The 21,415-nt window shown below is 38.8% G+C and overlaps 1 protein-coding gene across 2 annotated transcripts; it reads right to left on the reverse strand.

Annotated features, from left to right (window-relative positions):
- Positions 1 to 56: 56 nt before the first annotated feature.
- On the reverse strand, positions 57 to 19,695 carry hps5 (HPS5 biogenesis of lysosomal organelles complex 2 subunit 2). 2 transcript variants are annotated; one of them, XM_026919353.3, is made up of 22 exons: positions 19,548 to 19,695; positions 16,712 to 16,824; positions 15,654 to 15,764; positions 15,491 to 15,555; positions 15,202 to 15,394; positions 14,650 to 15,011; positions 11,745 to 11,816; positions 11,460 to 11,548; positions 10,895 to 11,073; positions 10,554 to 10,712; positions 10,023 to 10,182; positions 8,532 to 8,649; positions 7,819 to 7,965; positions 7,653 to 7,715; positions 6,841 to 7,409; positions 5,278 to 5,398; positions 4,966 to 5,115; positions 4,401 to 4,520; positions 4,094 to 4,207; positions 3,754 to 3,860; positions 2,193 to 2,583; positions 57 to 999 (listed from the first exon to the last, which is right to left on the reverse strand). In XM_026919353.3, the coding sequence occupies exons 2-22, from the start codon at positions 16,811 to 16,813 to the stop codon at positions 939 to 941; spliced, it is 3,453 nt and encodes a 1,150-aa protein (XP_026775154.1). In that variant the 5' UTR covers positions 16,814 to 16,824; positions 19,548 to 19,695; the 3' UTR covers positions 57 to 938. The 2 variants fall into 2 exon arrangements, with proteins under 2 accessions (XP_026775154.1, XP_026775155.1); XM_026919354.3 differs by lacking the exon at positions 19,548 to 19,695 and adding an exon at positions 19,153 to 19,466.
- Positions 19,696 to 21,415: the final 1,720 nt, after the last annotated feature.

Genomic DNA, 21,415 nt, shown 5'->3' on the forward strand with positions numbered 1-21,415 from the left:
TACGTTTGAGCACACTGTCTAACACACGAGCAACACAAATGAATAAAGAATTTCACCATTCTTACATTAGACATGTTTATTATTGTCTTTACAGTTGCCATGGCTGCAAGTCACCAGCGAAGCCAAAGTTTATACAATGCGCTTATTTTATTACATAATCTTTACATACAGCTACATAAAAGTCTTCAAATGAAAATGTATATTAAGCATATATAAGGAATTTATTTGTATGCAATTTTTGTTTTTAAGACCTACAAATGTTCACAGATATTTTAAGAGAAAGTTCAATTAAATAGATAAATAACTCTAAGCAAATAATATTTCAAAATATTATGAACCAAAAAAGAAAAAACTTGTTAATACTGTCAAAACACAAGCACAACTGAAGGGTCAGCAGCAAAGGGACAGGCAGCAAAAGACAAAAATTTACACAGCTTACACATGCTTATGTAATAATAAAAAGAATGATTTAAGGTAAGGTTAGCACTTCTGTGAAATATTACTTACAGACTCATAAATTGGGTTTAGTGCATGGTGTACAAGTACGACTCAAAAGCATACTTTCATATAACGTATAGCAAACAAACCTGCCTAACATGTTGGTCTGGATAGCATAATTGCAAACTTATAATTGAAAAAGTGCAGCTTTAAAGAGTACCAACAACAGAACAGGATTTATTAAAATGGGTCAAAAGAACCAAAAAGTGTTCCAGACAAAGAGTGCTAAACTACAATCTGATTAACACTGAATCAGCTGATAGTGAACAGCAAAACTGGATCCAGACCAACATGCAAACACTGAGAATAACATACCTAGGATCTCGGACATATGAAAGCAGACTGTAGTGTAGAAGCTAGAAGAGTGCATGCAGATTGTCCTGGTGGTTGGTGGAGAGGTGCAGTAAGGACATGAGCAGATCAGTGAAGAGGATTCTTCATTAGGCCTGCTGAGACCAGAGGAATCGATCACACCGCTCCAGCATGGTCTGGATCAGAGCTCTGAAAAGAGTGTAACGTTCAAAACAGAGACACGAAGTAAGAATGGCAAAACAGGGCATATATGATGAAGGGGCCATTTAAGAAATCAGGGTTTTGTTTTACTGCGGTGGCAAAATTCATGAAAAGGATTCATGATTCATGATTCAAAGATTCATGATTCATGAAAAGGAGTTATTGGGTCCCATTTTGTACCTCTGAGTAAACTGAAATGATGTAAATAGAGTATGATTCCAATTTTAAATACACTTTTTTTTCATGATGTAGGTGAAATTACAGTTCAATGTACAGACATCTGGTACAATATCATTACAGACACCTAAAATGGTATATTGCTGGACTTGGGAGCTGGTAAATAATTGTTATACATAAAAACTCTACACTTATGTCCATGGGCAGCTCTGATAAGCCCTGGGAATGTGTACCATCCACAGTCGGTCCTTAAACTTTGGGGCCAAAAGGTGGCGTTAGAGAATCATTACTGTTTTCTGGGACTTTTTCTGGGACTTTTTCTTCCTGTTGGCTTAATTTATCATTGACCAGAGTAACTATTCCTCAGATATTAGCCTACCTGTTTGAATCATGGTTTTGTATTAAGTGTATTAAGTGCATTACACTTCTTCATTTAGGTTACATCTTAGTTAGCATTCAATTTTGGAAATGTATAAAGCAGGCAAAACTCCAAAAATCATACAGGGTCTTTCCTTCTGGATGCAAGATAAATCGACAATACAACGTTACAATATCATGCAATGACTCAGCAATTTGCTGCCTAGCCAGCTGCATCACGCCCATATCATTTATTTTTTACATAAGTAGATTATGTTGGTAGTCCATGTTAAGAACACACAAGAATCTCTTTGTTCTGCATGCAGATCTTCTCAGCTGCAAGCCATAACTGAGAACATTTCCAGGGATCGACTGACGAAGGCAGTGCAGTACACTGTGAATGCACATGATTGTGATTTATCGTATCCAGATTTGGGTGATCTAAATGTTATTGAATCTGTTTTTTAGAACAAGCAATTTAATTCAGGATTTGAGATTAAGAATTTTTCAAGCACACTTTTCTGGAACGCAAAATAAATGTGTACAGCCTGTGAACACTAAATCAAAACACTAAACAGCATATCGAATATTAATATCTGGACTCCTTGTGGTAATCACAAGGATAAACAACACTATTGTCTCCTCACCTCTGCCTCTTCTCTGCCACTCTCAGCAGCTCACACACCAGTGTAGCGTGAGTGTTCAACTCCGAGTGCAGCCCATACTCCTGCAGCGCTGCTAGGGCCCGGTCAGGCCCTACAATCCGTGCCAGACACAGTACCAACTTCTCCACACTGATCCAGCTGCTCCAATCCGCTGAACCGTCGATCAGGTCAACGGACACATCATCACTACCCTTACCATTACTGATATCCACACAGCTATCGGCACCGGTGCCGTTAATTGTATTGGGGGTGGAGGGACAAGTTGTAGAGTCAGAAGGTAGAAGTGAAATGGCTGTTGAAGGGCTCGTGGAGTTTCTCTGTTGACAAAGCTGAATCAGGAACATCCACTCTTCTATGCTCTGTGGAACAATCCCTACAGAGAACCAGACACACAATCAGCATTTCAAAAAAGTATTACACGTAGTAATATAGAGGAAGAAGACATTTCATTTTTCCTTACATAAAACATTCTTTAAAATCCTCCCACACACACATCTAGCCAACAGCAGTACAACGTGTGCAAATTGCATCTCAGCAACATCACATGCAGCCCATTTGCTAATTGGGAACATGCTGGCACAATGTTGTTTTGGTTCACTGTTTAACAAATGTACTTTAATATTCTTTTCATACCTTTATGCAAGGAATATTTATTCAGTTACCCCCCCCCCCCCCCCCCCCCCCCCCCCCCCCCCCCCAGAAAAGCAGATTACAGTCATGGGAAAAAGAAAGTACACCCTCCATTAATTCTATGGCTTTTATTTATCAAGGCCTAAATAGCAATTGTGCGGTCCTCACCAACTTCTATACACAAACAAATAACCTCAGGTGACAACAAAAAAGCTATCCTTAAGCTGATAAATAAAAACATAGAATTGAAAGAGTATGTCGATTACTATATGTCGATTACTCACGTGCGATGAAGCTTTTCATCACAGGATGAAAGTTTTGAGATTTGATAAATCATTATTTAGACGGGGCCCTGCCCTAAAACCCTGTTGGGTTTCACACATCAATTCCATATTATACTTAAGGATAGCTGAAAGTAACAAATGACCATAGAAAAAAAACATCTTAGCAAGTGAAACTATCTTAAATATAGTCAAATGTATCTGGCAGTTCCTGTAAATGAACTAAATTTAAGATTATTCAGCCTATTTCTAGATAGGTATATTGGCAGATAATCTTGCTTATTTCAAGTGTTTATTTCTAGAAAGACGCTAAAATATCTGCCAATGGAATAAGAACATTAAGCTTGAAATCAGTAAATATGTCTCTATGTCTTAATGGTCTTGTACATGTTATATAATAATAATAATAATAATAATATCATCATCATGAGAATTATTAGATAACTTTCTTATATTAAAGATATCTTCACTTGCCAAGATATCATTTTTACGGTGTGCTGATATCTTCCTAGTTAGCAAATAAGGTCACTGGGACATTGTTGAGAAGTATTTATGTTTGCTATCTGGGCTGTAGAACTAGTCCTGGATCACTAACAGCAGTGTCATGGTTCAGATGTACTGCAGATGTTTACCATTGGGTTCCTCCAGTAGACTCATATCATCCAATCTGCAGATGGCAGAGAAAGCCTCAGTGCGCCGTTGCAGCTCTTTGCACATGTAGAGATAGCCTGTCCAGTAACTGAGAGAAGACATGCTCTGCTGTTAAACGAAACAACAACCAACACAACTCCTCCATCTTAAACAATCATACTTACTTAAACCCTCAACACACCTCACAGAAATAACATTTAATTCTAACATTTACAGTAAAAAGTATAATTTCATAAACACCTTTCATCTTTTTCTTAAATCTAGTAGTTTAGCATTAACTACAATCAAACTTCAAACTTTCTTTGTGAGAAATACACTGACCCATGAAGTCTGCATGACTCCATCATCTTCTGTTTGGAGTCGAAGTCAGCAGGCAGGCGGATCAGTAAAGACAGCAGCTGTCCATAACCCCAGCGGAAGTAGTGAGAGTGCCACCTTTGACAACAAGACAGCCTTTTACACTGTAGTCGATCATAGTGGTTTCTTAGAAATATGTGCAAAGCATTGCTGTGTATGCTCTGTACTCTGCACAGTTACATTTCTATAAGAAAACTGGAAATGACTCGCAATGCTAAACAGTTTCAAGTTTGGTCTTGCATAGAAAAACACATTTAAAGAATATTTATACTTTGGATGTCCATCAGCTGTCAGCGTATCATCTTTCCGTGGTGCATCATGGCTAAGAGCTAGATCGAACCAAACTTGTCGTAGTGTCTCAGGCTGAAGGAGTGACCCTAAGAAAGAGAGTCTGGAAAGAGAGATAAAGTTTGGTTACTTGTTCTTGATGACTTCAGATGACTATGGAAGTGAATAAAATCTAGCTCTCTACGTTCTAGTCTTATGACACAGGTGTCATATACAGTTACAATTTGCAGGAGTTATAATTTTAAATTTTAAAACTTCCTTTTATCAGACAGCAGCTTGTGTTTTTTGAAACTAAGTCTATCTACAGTATGTAATACAGTATGTTCTGTATTAAGTGTAGTAATCATTTTGTGTTTATCAATTTGCTCTGTATCAATAAAATATTTATTTTCAGCTCTGCAAAATAGGTAGCTCTGTAAATTTCTAGCTGCGATTATAGTTAATTATCAAAAATGAAAACAGTACAACCTAAGAGTAATATTGGTATATTATGTATTAGCACACTCTATTATATACCCCAAAGTACACAGTAATTGCAATAACAATACCTTTGTTCTTCAGCTTGGGACTGAACCAGGTTGTCTAGGTAAGGCAAAAAGTGACTAGGTTGGACCAGGGCTATGATGTCAGAGGGGAGGATTGTAGGATAGAACTGGGGGTATGCCCGAACGGCCATCTCCCCATGCTTCTCATACAGTCTACAACAAAGAGGAAGAGAATCAGCATCAACATGACCAGATAAATAATAAAAATACCCTGCTGCTTACACATAGAAACACATATTTACAAAATAGAGCAATATCCTGTGGAAATATGGAGCACTATTATATAAGGTGAATATATGTGTGTGTACATCTTACCTGTAAAGGTGTGTGAGGAGCACTGGAGCATTCCAGGGCTGCAGCTCTCTCAGACTGCGCAGTGACTTCAGTAAATCTCCTTTCTGAATGACTTCCACCACCTTACTGGCCTGGGTAAACTCTGCGAAACACAAACATGTAGCTCAGCAGCATTACCAGGATGGCCTACAGAAAGTATAATTTGTCATCATATTGTGAAATGCTAGTTTTGTTCTCTAAATTCTTTACTATTCAAACAGATAATATAAGGTAATAAAGGCACTACTGGACTCAGCCAAATTCCACGGGCACTTTTGAATCTTTTGAACTAAAATGATTTTTTTAATTATTTTTTTTATTTTATTTTTTTTTATACAAATGTTTCTACAGCTTACTGTTCAAAACAACGTACCACATTACTTCTGACTGTACATTTGTCACTGGGTATGAGTTAAAGAAGGGGAAGTGTTAAAGAATGGATATTTGGTTAACCACAGTGAGAGGGGGAGAAAAAGGCTAAATATGGAGTAAATAAGCATCATTTTCCACTGCACTTACAGTGTCTTCCTGTCAGTGCTGGTACATGTCTGAGTGTGGTAGACATAATACAGAGAAATAATGCACAGAAATTTACCGAATTTACTGAATGTCAGCTTAATATTTCAGCCTGTAGCCTTACTGTAGCAGCAAAATTCTGGAGAAACTCAAGTGTCCTTCACAGAGCCCTGACTTCAGCCGCACTGAACACCTTTGGGATAAACTGGAATGCTGACTGCACACCATGCCTCCTCGACCAGCATCAGTGGCTGATCTCACTAATGGTCAATAACCTAGCTCCAAAATCTAGTGGAAAGTCTTCCCAGATTAGTGGAGGTTATTATAACAGCAAAGGGGGACTAAATCTAGAACGAGATGTTCAATAAGCACATATGGGTGTGTCTGGTCAGGTATCCACATACTTTCCTAACTCAGTGAATAAAAACACATTTGTGTGAAATGAAAGCTCACCACACACCGGAAGTGGCCGGTGTAAAGAAGCATCGCAGAGTGATTGGGTTGTGCCACAAGTGGAGTAAAATGGGGTCAATCTGCAAACTTGAAGTTGCAGTGGAGTGTTTAGAGCCAGAGTTTTATTGGGAATGTACTGGACATTATTGACAATGTATTACTGTATCTCACTTTTGTCACAGGAGTGATTTCATATTTCTAATAATGTAGTGCCTGGAAAGGGTAATTGGATATTTGAATACTCGTGCACTTAACTAGTTGGCACATGTTCAAGGAAAGATACAGCTCAAGGCCTATTCTGGGGTAATGAGATCCTTTACAGTTGGGATCATAAAATGGTGGGCCACGAGTCAGTTAGTTATATTTATTGTTATAGTTATTGTAAAATTATGTCAAATCTGAAAAGAGGAGTATACTGAATACTGTATAACCAACAACACCTACTGAAAGTTACTCTGGTGCTGTAACACCACAACCACTCTGCAATGCTTTTTACTTTACACCACACATGTTCAGACTGCACAGTGATAAATGTGGGATTGTTCTGAAAGTGACGATGGGGAAAAAATTACTCACCTAGCATGCAAGTGATGAAGGTATTTAGGATGTCTGGCTGCTCCCTGTACCTCAAAGTGCACATCTTCCTCACTCTCTCCTTATCCAGCAGGAAAAAGAACCTCCGCAGAAACACACGAACCTTCTCCAACCCTCCGTCACTTGCTCCACCTGGGCAGCCTAAGTCCAAGTAGAGGCACGCAAGTTGAGAGAGGTCATCCTGGAGGTCTGAGGGCAAGGTGTACTCCACTGGAGCTACAATGGCTACTGAAGACACCGCAGCCGTAGCAGTGGAGCTGAGGTTACTGTCTGTAAGGCTTTCTTCCTCTACAAGGTTTGAGGTGTGCTCTGTTTCTGACTGGCATCGTTCTCCACTGTCATCCTGAGGGACAGCAGGACAGGACTGTCTGTCTGGGTCATCGTCTCCCATTTCCAAGCTCTTCGTCTCCTCCTTTTTCTCCCCGTTCTCCATCTCTCTGCTTGTGGGGTCCTCTGTACCCAAGACCCTTTCCAGAACAGGGACCCACTCTAGGAGCACCTCTGTCAAGCACCTGGGATCCAAGAGAATGAGAGGGTCCTGGATCTGTAAGCTACAGAGAGGAACAAAGAAAGACAGCTCTAGTTGCACTAATTTCAGCACATACAGTAGGTTCCAAATGTTAGAGAGTGTTGCAAAAACCAAATCAGAATTTTGGAAAATTACACCTATATTTAGTTTTTTAACCTCACAATAACTGAAAATTGTGCACATAAAGTCTCACAATATTTAGGTTTGTTAACAAATTGCCAAACAACTTACAGAGTCCATGCTATATCTGCTATATATTACTCACAGGGCTTTCTCTGTTGCTGCCCTTAGCTCGTGTAACTCATTTTCTGCTTGCTCAACAGTCTCCCTGAGACATGAAAGACAGAGATAATAAAGTCACCTATTAAACTTAAGATAAACTTTTAGAGAGCCATTAAAAAAAAAAAAAAAAAAAAAAAAAAAACCCTTACTCATTGTCTACTGCATCTGTAGAAGAAGTCACCAAGGGTGTGACTTCTCCCTGTCCACCATCCCTATGGTCAGGTCGGGGCCAGAGGTCAGAGTTCATCTGCAGATTGTTGATTTTTTCTGTAGTCTTCTTCACAAAGCTTGAAACACTTATAATAGCCATAAAAGCACACAGATTGTCAGGTAAATACAAGAATATACAGGAATGTCATGAAGCAGACACTTTAACCTATAGACACAATGATAATTACTCTGTAAAATAAGATATTTCACGAGAAACTGATATATGACTGAAATCTGAAAATATAGCAAATTGTATGGTTCAAACAAACATACCGTTCGCAGCAGATATGTGAAATGAAAGAAGACACTAGAGTACAGGGGAAGACTATTTCTAAAATTGGCAGCCCCATCGAAAGAGGAAGTTTGACTAGGAAAAAGTCCAGTACTGGCCAGGTGCACTTGAATCAGTGAGGTTTGTTTTCCTCATTTAGTTTCACTTCCCCTTTAGCTATGCAACGAAAGCTGATCTTGCCTATACGTAAGTGTAAAATTTTTCCTTTTTGATTCAGTGTGTAACTAGGTTACCAGTTTTTATCAGCTTTTATGCGTATCAAAGTGGGCGACTAATATGGCTGTACGTATGTGGCCTCCCAGAATTCTAGTGTATAAAACAATGCAGCAGTTCTTTTTGTATTTGACTCGAAGAGGATACCTGTCTTTAACAGCCTGCAGTGCGATGAGTGGTGGTTTTGGACGGAATGAGAGTGGGAGGTGGAACTGCAGGCCGAGATCTGATTTGTCCCCCTCTACACGCACACATGACTGGGGGTCTGAGGATCAGGATGGCGAGATGAGAGAACATGAGAAAGTAGAAGAGAAACAAACAAAAAAAATGCAGGAATAGAAACAAAAAAAATGCAGGAATAGAAAATGGAAAATGAAGAAGGAGAATATGGGAAGAGGGGCAGACAGAATAGGAAGAGTAGGTGGATGAAGCAGGTGGAGGAAGAAGTGAGAAGCTTGAATGTGAGGAAACGATTATGGCATTTGGACCAAAAGACGAGAATAATTATCGAGAGGGCAGGAGAGACAAACAAAGGGAGGAACAGAAGGAATGTATACAGAGAAACAACAAATCGTGAAGAAATTTTGAAATTAAGAAAACGTATGACACAAAAGCCATAGCGTTTACATGAACTTCAAAGAACATCAGTATGGTATTTTGCATTAGATTCTGATGTTATATCTCTTTTCCACCAAAACAGTTCCACTGCCGGTGTTTGTTCAGACACAACCTCAAGATAACATCCACGGAAGGTTTCACAAGGTTTACTGCTGGCTTGAGAACATGTTTTACAAGTCAAAACCAACACCATCTTTACATAGTAAAAGACATAGGCAATGACTATTTGCAAGACAACAGATTTTATGTTTTGATTAATTTTAGCTGTTTATTTATGACATACAGCAAATTCAGTGCAACAAAGCTGCCATTCATTTTGTTGAAATTGCCAGAAAAAATACTGACTTTCTCAAATTATTCATATTTGTAATTATTTTATCATCATCTTCGACAATCTTGAAATCCCCCTGCACTGATCATGTCTATTTTAATGTCATAAATCAGTGGTTCTAAAGCTCCAGTCCTGGGGATCCATTGCCCAGCTTCAACTTTTTTCCCGATGGAGCTGAAACAGGCGAGTTGAAAGCAGAGAACACTTGAAACTGTGAAGGCAATGACTGAAATAATCTTAGTCACTTGAGGACCAAAAATGAGACACCAAAAGTGAGTGTCACTAGTTCCTCAGCTCAAGAAGCAGCTGGAAGCAAACTGATTTTGATGGCCAAGAACTGTTGTAAAAGCATGTAATCAGCACCGTGCCAGCAGAAAAGGCACACTGCTAAAATAAACAACAAAGTGACCTTTAAGGCGCTTTCACTTTCATTTTATTTCACATGTTCTTACCTTTCACTCAGAGTTTTGCTATACAAAGTGCAAACCTATGATTCATCTCATTTGCTCAGATGTAAACAAGCATGTCAAAATTTCTCAATCAAGTTTAACTACAAATATTTAGCAGACACTTGTAGAGTCCTTGACCCTTCCTTGCATTTATCAAACCACAGCCAGGCAAAACCTAAATAGACAGATTATATTCTATGATTTTTGTCAGTTGCTGATCTCTGTCTTTTGCCCTCTTACCAGGCTCTACCTGCTCCTCCTCCTGAGCAAAGCTAAACTCCTTCATCCTTTCCTCCTCCAGCATTGATTGACTAAGGATTGAGCTGGTGTCCTCGTCTGACTGGCTGCCTCTACGGCTGATGATGCGGTAGATACCACAGTCCAGCACACTGAAGCTTTCCTAACGGGAAAAAATGCATTCATTTTCAAAAATTTCATTCAAGTGTAAACAATACTGTCAACATCACCGATTATGAATACTTGACATCCATACACTGCCTTCCTTCCTTGCATAGTAAAAATTTCCAAACTGTGAATACTAAAATACTAAATGTAAGAATTCTCTAACATGATCCATTAGGAGGCCAGCAGGCTCAAAAAAAAAAAAAAATCAGAATCTAATAAAATGCTTTGGGTGACAATATGTATTTCACTTATCCAACAGAATCTGCAATAATGCAAAAGTACACAGACTTCTCAACTATAAATATGCAATAATATCAGGGAGATGTTTGTGTGGTGTGATTCTACATTTCCTACACTCAAACTCACATGAGAAGAGATGCTGCTTCTGCGACTGCTACAGGCAGAGTCCAAAGGCTCCAACTTGCTGATCACTGCCTCCAGCTGGCCAATCAGCTCCTGCTGGGAGGTGGAGTTTAGCTGAGCCTTGAGATGTTCCAGGCGATCAATAGGGATGGTCTTTCTTGCCTTTGGAAGAAAGATGTAAATAGAGAGAGAGAGAGAGAGAGAGAGAGAGAGAATGAGAGAGAATGATGTGCGTAAGAACAGATTTCTAGTGTCTGAGAATAACAAACATTGCCAACTTATCCTGGTTAGTGTGTTAGAGTGTGTGCATGAGTAAAAGTGACTACAAAAGCATGTGTATGTACCCTGCATGTTACTATAGCATGCTGGAACATGCAACAGACAGTAGCAGCCAGTGTCCAGCTCTCTCGCTTCATGAGTCTCTCCACACAGCGTTCAACAGGCATCAACAGCAGGTGAGACAGATGCCCATCGCCATGGAGACAAAACAGCTCATTGCGAAACACTGCCATGTCTACAATATCTGGGCAAGGTGGGCAAAATTGAGAATAATAAACAACAATAAACTTTAATCACTTCTATGAAAATACAAAAGAGATATAAACTGCACTTAATAAACAACACACAGAAAAGGATTCAGAGCATCTGGGTTTAAGTGTCTATGTGTGAGTAAAGCTTAGTGAAATCAGTTACTCAGTGTTGGGGTTTCAACCAAAAAAAAAAAAAAAAAGCCTGGCATGTGGAAAACTAAATACAAATCTAGCTAAATTTGAGAGTAGATATTAGGACTTTCAAAGTAGTTTTGTAGTAGGTTGAAATTAGTGGTTCAATAACAAACCAAATTCAATTACGTAATTCAGTTAAGCTTAAATTTTATTTTGTATAATTCTTTACTGTCATGTTTCTTACCTTTCATTTTGGTCCATAGCAAAACCTGCCCACTGTGGGGTGTAAAGATATAAATGGCAGAGTCTGTCCACGTCAGAAGGTTATGATCACTGAAACACACAGTTATATAAATAAAACCATAAACAATCACAACAATCACAAATTTTTATTTATCCTATATAACTATCAAACTGTAGTCTAATGTATTTTATATTGTATTTTTATAGCTGCCCATAAACTTCCTTAAACACACACACACACACACACACAAAACAGCTGCTTTTTGTGGTATCTTGCACAAGTTACCTGAAGTGAAGTAGTCGAGGAAAGGCAAGGGACTGAGGACTCCTCTGACCTGGGTTATAATGTGGCTCATTCCTATAAAATATCAAATTCCATTTTTTATGCATCACATCTACTTATCAGTTTAAGCATTCAGGCAAAAATATTATCATAGTAAATCACTCAGATCAACAGTGTTGTGAAAAAGTATTGCCCCTCTCCTGATTTCTTTTACTTTTTGTTTTGTCACACTTAATTGTTTCAGATCTTCAAACAAAATGTAATATAAGACAACCTGAGTAAACACAAAACAGTTTGAAATGATTTCATTTATTGAAAAAAAAAAAAAAGTTATCCAACACCAACTGGTTACTATAAGTAATTGCCCCCTTAGTCACCCAATTAACCAATTAACTAAATTTAAGTTCAAGTTCGAGTTCAAGTTCAGTTTATTTATATAGCACATATAAAAACAGCCACACGACTGACCAAAGTGCTGTACAGAGGTTCAGAAAAAGAGTAAAATAAAATGAAGAAATCAGCACCACATCAACACAATTAAGACAGACTCTAGCCCCAGTAATTCAATGACTAAGAAAATATATTAGTAAGACAAGGGGAGCAGACTATATACATTTTGAAGACAAAATAATAGGCAAATACCATAATAGAAGTTTATTTATAAGCCAAGGAAAACAGATATGTGTTTAGGAGAGACTTATAAGTGGTCAATGAAGGGGCTAATCTAATCTCTAAAGGCAGGTTATTCCACAACCACGGCCCAACCACTGAAAAAGCTCGATCCCCTCTGTATTTGAGTCTGGAATGTGGGACTAAAAGAAGATTCTGATCGCTAGATCTTCTGAAAGGAGTATATGGGTGCAACAATTCAGATAAGTAAGTGGGGGCTTGATCATGTAATGATTTATATACAAATAAAAGAATTTTAAAATCGATTCTGAATTTGATAGGCAGCCAATGGAGGGTCCTCAGAATTGGAGTAATGTGAGCGCTTTTACGGCAATTATGAAAGAATCTGGCAGCAGCATTTTGCACTAGTTGAAGGCGAGCAATTTGAGACTTTGAACTACCGCAGTATAGTGAATTGCAGTAGTCCAAGCGTGAGGCAATAAAAGCATGAACAGCCATCTCTAAGGTTTTATGATTTAGAAAAGGTTTGATTTTTGACAGCAGACAAAGTTGATAAAAACTAGAACCTATTACAGAGGAGATATGTTTGTCAAGGTTTAAAGATTCATCTAACAGAACGCCAAGTTCCGTACACATGATGAACTAAAAACAGATAGACTACCCAGATCTAAGCTGGATGCCTGATAGTTGTCAGTGGGGCCAAAAACGATCACCTCAGTTTTATCTTCATTTAAGGATAAGAAATTTTGGGCTAACCAAGATTTAACTTCATCTAGACATCTTAATAAAGATGTAAATGCTGAAGGATCATTTCTCTTGATTGGTAAATAGATTTGGGTATCGTCGGCGTAAAAATGAAAGGACACCCCATGTCTTCTTAGAATGGAACCCAAAGGTAGCATGTACAGAGAGAAAAGAGAAGGTGCCAAGATCAAGCCTTGAGGAAGACCACAGGCTAGATGGGCAACAGAAGAGGAAAAATTACCTAACTTGACTAAAAATTAAAATTAATAAAAGATATGACTGAAACCATTTAAGGACAGTTCCTTTTATCCCCACATAGGACTCTAATCTAGATATCAGAGTAGAGTGGTCAATAGTATCGAATGCTGCTGATAGATCTAAGAGCACAAGGACTACAGAGTCGCCAGAGTCCGTAGATAAAAAAAAAATGTCGTTTAACACATTTTTAATTGATAATTTACAAATTTTACATACATATCATATCAGTTAACACAAATTTAACTGATAATTTGGTGCAATTAGACTATAAACACCCAGGTTTGATTACTGCCAGCCCTGAAACTAAATATCACTTCAATATAACCTTTTCAGCAATGTGAATTAGGCTAAAAGGTCTCAACAAGCAGCATGCTATTGCTGTGATCAAAAGAAATTATGCACGGCAAAAACAACTGCTAACCAAGAGGAACACAAAGGCTCATCTCCGATTTGTCAAAAAAAACACTTTGATGACCCCTAAGCCTTTAGGGATAACGTTCTGTGGACTGATGAGTCGTAAATGTAATGTTTTGCAAGACATGTCCCGTTACATCTTGTGTAAAGCTAACGCAATATTCCACAATACGTACATCATACCAACAGTCAAACATGGTGATGCTAGTGTGATGATGTGGGGATGCTGTGCTGCATCGGGGCCTGGGTAACTTGCCATAATCAACACAGCCATGAAGCTCATGCGCAATTGGGTTATGCAACAAGACAACAATCGTTAGCACATGTGAAAGTCCACCTCTGAATGGCTCAAAAGAAACAAAATTAAGGTTTTGGAGTGGTCTCTTCAAAGTCCTGACTTGAACCCCGTTGAGATCCTGTGGCAGGACCTTAAACGGGCAGTTCATGCTCAAAAGCCCTCCAATGTGGCTGAATTAAAGCAATTCTGCAAGGAAGAGCAGGCCAAAATTCCTCCATAACGATGTGAAAGTCTGATCCGCAGTTATCGGAAGCATTGCAGATAACATAACTAATTATTAATTTTAGTTATGTTTTAATTTTATTAATTTAATTTTGGGTTATATAGGTGTTGTGCAACCTTTTTCCCCTCAGTAAATGAAATGATCATTTAAAAACTGTTTTCCTCATGTTCTCCTTGTCTTATCTTACATTTTTGTATGAGGATCTGAAACCATATAGTGTGACAAAGATGTAAAATTGGAGGAAATCAGGAGGGGGCAAATACTTATGGTACTGTACATGCCACATTCTGTTTTTTTAAAACTCAACAAACAGAATCAAAGACCCTCTCTGAACCACATACTTGCAAGAGATGAGAGGCAGAGCAGGGCAGGCAAGCAACTGTTTAAACTGATGGGTGCTAAGCACCTCTCCGCTGAAGTTGGCCTCCCAGATGCGCGAGCCTGGCCGAGCACAGTACACAAGGTGGGAAATGCCTGCACCTGGTGTCCTCGATCCGGTCTGCTGCTGCGGCAAGAAACAAGCTCCGTACTCTCCATCACGCTCTTTATTCCCCACTCGCCAAAACTTCTCCCTTTCAGTGTCACAGAGGTAGCAGCGGCTAAGAGAAGAGACCAGCAGATGACCATCCAGGTATCCCAACTGCACCACACGAGAGTCAACTTTCGTGATGGTCTGAACTGGGAAGATCACAAATGCTGAACCCTGCACAAAATACACACACAAACCATTTTTTATTTTTTTTTTTTAATAAATACACCTGCTAGGCATATGAGAATAAAAGTCTATATATTTCAGCCATTAAAGTACTCATAAAATAAAAAAAAAAGATTCTAAAATAAATCTCAAGTCTGCATAGTTAAATGATGAGATACTAGGATGCACTTTGCGATACCTTGCCGAGTTTGGAGGTACCAGCGCGTACAAAGGACACTTTCCCTGCTGCGTCTCCAATGAACACTCGTATGGCTGCTGTGTCCCAGCACAGAGCTGTTATGGCCTGGCCACGGTGCTCCCACGATACACATGCCCGCTCAGGACGCCCTCGCCGCTCTACCTGCAGCTCCCAAATCACTACAAAACCCTCACTTAGACACAGACACACACAAACACACAATTAATATGCACTTAAACAAGCATGTGCTCATTCACAATCACTGTCTATCTGTAAAATGTTGGAGTACCTTGTTGCTACAGCAATATAATCTTCATCATGAGGGCAACATGCTATATGTGTGAGTGAACCCTCCTGAGAGAAAGAAGCATATTCTGTTACTTGTCATAGCTCCATAAACATACATATGTACATACTGAACATCTCAGGGAGAAATAGAAACAAATAGAAACCTTGTGGGTGAGGATAAGTCTCTGTTTCCATCCATCTCTCTGGATTAGGTGCAGGCCTCCTGCTGAGGTGCCAAGAGCAAGCCATTTCCGTGACACTGCAAGGCATGTGCACTATACACACACAAGAAATGACAAATTATAAACTTAACTTTGGGTCTAAACAGCGTATGCGACTTAGCAGGGACAAAGCAAACAGACTGAAACAGAAAAACTGCTGAATAACATGGTACATGTCCATAAAGTGAGTAAACCAGCAGATGGCACTTCTCATATATACAGTTCTGTGTAGGACTACAGTATAACTCAATAAAATCCTTATCAGTCGAAATGATTTGGAAAAAAAAATGTGTGTATATATCAAAATTTACATAGTTTTGTAGTCATAATATTAAACGTTTTCTTTCTTTAATTAGGTCAAATATTTTTTTCATTACATCATATTACACTCCATATAAATCTAACAAATAGTATCACAAATGACTGATTATTCTCAATGTACTCTAAGACAATGTGATCAAAATCATATAAATGTCAATAATCATATCATTTTAAAGTTTCTTAGAAAAAAAAACTGTGATTCTCAATATTGCCATGCAATGGATCTCACTAGTTTTTTCAAATTAAGCCCCGGATTTTCGCCTTGCAAATTCCTTTGCTTGGGTTGAGCAAAAACAGTTAGGTGTGGTCCTAGTGGGGTGCGTTTCTGGACGAAAGGTAGTTGACAGCAAGCCCTAGCCAGCTAGCTAGTTTACTGTTTGTGAGTAACAAGAGACTGAGAAGCGTTAAAAGCTTCTCGCCAGGCTCCCGAGTGGTGCAACAGAAAAACGATTGCTGTATCGTTAAGAGATCATGATTTCGAATCGAGACCATGCTACAGCCATGACAGAAAGGGTACACTGAAAGATTTGTGGAAGGTACCAGGTCATTTTGGTCACAAATTTAAAAAAAAAAAAAACAACACCTGAGTCTTAACACCAGATAAAGCTTTTTGGAAGAAAGATGAGAGATTTTGCATCAAATGAGAGCTAAGAGAAAAATGAGTGAGGTGCCTGTGTTACCTTAAGTCTGCCTGAATCAAGGCGCAGAGCAGAAATCAAAGGGTCAAAACTGTCGAACTCAGCCAAGACATGAGTGAACAACTCAGGCACCACAGGAATCATCCTGAAGAGCTCTGGGGAATAAAGAATGACAGGTGTTACATTACATTTACATTGCTGTTTTCAGACTATGCCTTTCGTTTTCGCACTGCATATTCACTTTGAGCTGCTTCCTGTCATACGATGAAGATAAACTGAAAAGACATGACCAGAACTGACTGTATTTTCTACACTTTTAACAAAAGATGAATGAGTTTTGTGTTTTAAATACAGCCAGCATTATGCAGCAACTAAAGTAACTTCTTTTGGGTGGGGGGACATTACATACAATTACATAAATTACACAACAGTGTTACAATTTCATGGCTAGTCATGGTGTATGATCAGATGGTTACCTCACCACTGACTTTTTCATAATACCAATTCAAATGTATTCTCCATTACAGTCTACCCATTTTACCAGATCCAGTTCCTTACTCCTTTTGTTCTCATCCTTTTTATGCCTGTCTGCAACTCCCCAAAAATTTCACAACCCCCTCCCTCTGGACTCCCCCTGAATCACAGTCCAGCCGCCTCGGCTTTCTCTGCACAGGGAATGTGGACTGTGCTGACCTTTGGCTGAGTAATTGCCTTCTGCTGTACACATGTTACATTGCTGCCTCTGCTGCCACTCCTAGCATGTTCATAACTTTATCATACATGATGACTGTCAAACACACAGAACATGGCACTGCTTATCATAATTAAATAAAACAAGTAACAATTTTTAGCTAAGCCATGCTGCACACTGCCGTTCTAGTGAGATTTTTCTTCCCCGTCAGTTCACTGCCTTTTCTCATAGACTCTCTCTCTCTCTCTCTCAGCTTATAATAAATATGTGACAACTATCTGATCGGGTCAGAAGGCGTGCATTATTTCTGTATAACAGCACGACTCAGAGAGTACTTCCAACTGTAACATGTACAACATGTTAATATTAATGCACTCGTTGTAATACATTATTGCTTCTATTGTAACAGTGAAAACACAGGGACTTGTACGGAGGACGATCCACATAAACTAAGACTAATAATAAATAGATTTAATAAAAATGTGTTAAAGTAAAACCTATAATTGTTGACGTGATGAGTTTTTTTTTTTTTTGGTTAACATTTATGCCAGGGGTCTTGGGTGTCAGCGATTTTTAACAGTCATGGTGCTTTGCAAAGCTTTCCAAAGTCAGCAAAGTCTTCAGGACAGAGGATTTTACGCTTTCTTTTTTCTCAGTAAAAAAAAAACAAGCTGATTTTTTTTTAGAGAGAGAGAGAAAGACAGAGAGAGAGAGAGAGAGAGAGAGAGAGGGAGAAAGATGGTGGTGAGAGAAAGATAGTTTATCATTAATATAATGTAAGTGATAACAGGAACTAGCTTATCTTGTGGACTTCTCTTTTTACAACATTGTATCTAACGCTAACCTTTTACCTTATGGTATTACTGTCTGCATTTATTGCCCCTATTTATTGTTGACTTTTCATCCTCGTCAATGTCTATTGTTGTCTTTAGTCCTCGTCAATGTCCACTACATGTTGCACGGTAGTTTCACTGTGTTTCGTTTTCATCCATTGCAAGGGATGTCCTAAAAATGACAATAAAGCTGACTTTGACTTGACTAAGCTGTTAAAAAGCATGACATGTTGCTCATTAATAAATTAAATACTGTAATCATTGGCAAATTGCTGTGGTCTAAGAGGAATAACACACTCCAGACTGTGCGGTTTTATATGAAAATAGTCCACTTTTGGGAATCCGCATCACTTCAGACCGTGTCACATCACCTCAGTGTGGATTATTTTTGCACAACTGTACAGTCATGCATTATTCCTTACATACAATAAATATTTGGGTTCATTTTCATGACTGTGTGTGTATGTGTCTGTGTGTATGTGTCTGTGTTTTTTTGTTTTGTTTTTGTTTTTATGTGGTTCTTTAATACTGTGATATTTTCAGCCTTGGTTATAAAATTGTCAAACTGTAACACTCCTCCACACAATTTTAACACACAACCTTGAGCAGACCATGACGTAGTCGGAAGCCACGCCCTCTATCCACTACCTACATAGTGCACTACTTAGAAACTTTTACCTTTTTGGAGACATTTCCGAATATAGCATAGTGAAGAAGAGTGACAAGTTCACACCAAGGCCACACCAAGATACACTTGTGTATGTCAGTTTATAAAAGAGACAGACACAATAAGTCAGTGTGAGTGTTGTAAACAAACACAAACACGCACAGTCAGGCTTTTTGTGAGAAAAAAAAAAAGTTACACATTCCGACACTGAGCCTCAACTATCCGTTACAGAGTTACAAAGCTCCAAGAAAGACGTCTGAGGAAACTTTGACAGAATAGTACAAAGTATCACCTGTGTAAATGTGTAGGGACAGTGTGAGTGTAGTCTCTTCCCTTCACTTCACTTCAGCAGCATGACTGCGCATCACGAGACCCCAGTCAAAGCAAGCAGCTAATTCAGCTAAGCTACTTACAAACTGCACACTCTGTTCATTTCACCTGTTTTATTTTTTAAATATATAATTATAACACATTCCCCCCTCCCAAAGTGGTATATTTAAACCGCACCGAAGTTAGCTGAATAACAAACTAGCTAAATAACTTCCAGAAACTTCTACATTTCTGTCTCCGTTACACACTCCATTCACTCTCTCTCTCTCTCTCTCTCTCTCTCAGCTGTCAGTTTAACATTACACTTTCATTAACGCCAACGTACCGCTAAATTACACAGAAAATTTCAGCACCTACCTTTCAGCACAGCATAAAGATAATCTTAACTCATATCCGAGGCTTATTTGCGTAGTTCCGACAGTGCTGTGCACTCAATATTTACCAATTTCCCAAAAAAAAAAAAAAAAAAATCCCCTTCAGTTTCTAGTCACTCCTTTATTTTTTGTCCCATCCGTATTCCGGAAAGCCCCGCCCCTTTGAGATATGATTGGCTAGTCATACATCATCATACAGCAGCTCTTCAGTAATTACACGCTGGTTTGTAGGAACAATTGACCAATTATATTCCAAGTAGAGAAAAAAGGGGTGGGGAAAAGAAGCACTAGATCAGCCGGCACTACTTCCGAAAGTGATAGTGATGTATGAATGCGCACTATGTAGTGAAAAAACACGCTTACCTCGTGCTACATTGACGAACTATGTAGAAAAATGTGTGTACAAACCTACTGCTTAAACAGTGATGCTTAAAAATAACTATTTTCCAACAGTTCAAATGTTTTTTTTTTCTTTTTAGAGCCTCTTTAGGCGGATAAAGAATGATGGAGTGATGCGGTCCATTATGCACCTTGGCTTGGATTTTATTGATTGCTACATGAGATGCTCCAGAGACTAAAGCTACTGTAGCATCACCAAGTTAAGCTCAAATAACATTGCTTTTCTCTCACACCAACCCTAAGCATCCATTACTAACCTGCCATGACCCCATTTATGACTTTATAAGATTTAAAGGAAATAAAATTCATGCAATATACTACTTCATATAAATGTTGATAGGCAGGATAGGTGATCATATTGCAGCTCTCTGCTAATGCAATTTTAAAAAGTATTGATCAGGCTCTCCCATGTGCTATTTGAGAAATCTTAATGCAGGAATGGCACAAAAACCTGCACAGTCACTGTGACAGTCTATCGTATCTTGACTAAATGATATTTTAGATAGCTGGGTCGCCCTGATCATCGCTCTACGTCATCATTCTGATTTGAAAGGCAAGTAGAGATGCTCCATAGTCATAATTGATTAGTTGTTGGTGGACCACATCATTATCTTTTTCTCCATTTACATAACATGGGACACCACAAAGATCAATGTTTTTCCTCAGAGTATATTTTAGTGACAGCTGGAATGTGAGGAGAACTATACCAAACATAAGAAGGTGATTACAGTTTAAAATAAATAAATAAATAAACCACTTTCCAATGTACACAATACCAAACATAAGAAAGTGATTACAGTTTAAAACAAAAAACAAAAAAAAAAACACTCCATTGTACTGTAATAGTCTGTTTATGGGCTTACGATTGGTCAGATTTGTCTAAAAACATCATCCCTGCCATTTCTTTTGCTCACTCAGAGCTATAACATTAATCATAATCCACTCAAACCTAATCCAGTAGTATAGCTGCAGCTGCACACCTCCAAATGAAGGCATGATGTCTTGTCTTGCCTCGCGTCAGGATCAGATGACCACCGTCTGGTCTAAATAACACCTTAGGGCAATGCAAACACTCTGAACGCTCACCTTTGTTGAAAGCTTCAAGGTCAATTGATATATTGATATAGACCCAGCATCCTCATGCTCCTCTGATAAGGCAAGAAATATGGCTAAATGGAGTGCACTGTCAAACAGCATGAGCCTCTGAGTTGTACGGTCTCAGATCCTGAATCACCAGTCAGCCACAAGGTTATCAATTTGCTTACAATCTTCTTGTGCTTATCAGTCATCTTTGGACATGGACATTTGAGACGAGCAGGCCGGCTGCAGGGCTGACGCCAGATTTGATTCTGAAACAGGGTCTAAACGTGCAAGCCGAGTGTGCTGTGTCAACACAGGCATTGTCAGACAGTCAGCATAGGGGCCGTATGTGTCAGACACCGTGGCCTTAAG

Source organism: Pangasianodon hypophthalmus, chromosome 9, assembly GCF_027358585.1.
Source record: "Pangasianodon hypophthalmus isolate fPanHyp1 chromosome 9, fPanHyp1.pri, whole genome shotgun sequence".
Lineage (NCBI taxonomy): Eukaryota > Metazoa > Chordata > Actinopteri > Siluriformes > Pangasiidae > Pangasianodon > Pangasianodon hypophthalmus.

Bases quoted from the DNA above. Each gene is read 5' to 3' on its own strand.
- hps5 (XM_026919353.3), bottom strand. From the start codon at position 16,813: ATGATTCCTGTGGTGCCTGAGTTGTTCACTCATGTCTTGGCTGAGTTC. The intron at 15,395-15,490 runs GTACTCCAACAT...TCTGTGTCTAAG, and splicing joins TATATTGCTGTAGCAACAAG to TGAGGGTTTTGTAGTGATTT. The intron at 10,713-10,894 runs GTACATACACAT...TTTCTTCCAAAG, and splicing joins ATGCTATAGTAACATGCAGG to GCAAGAAAGACCATCCCTAT.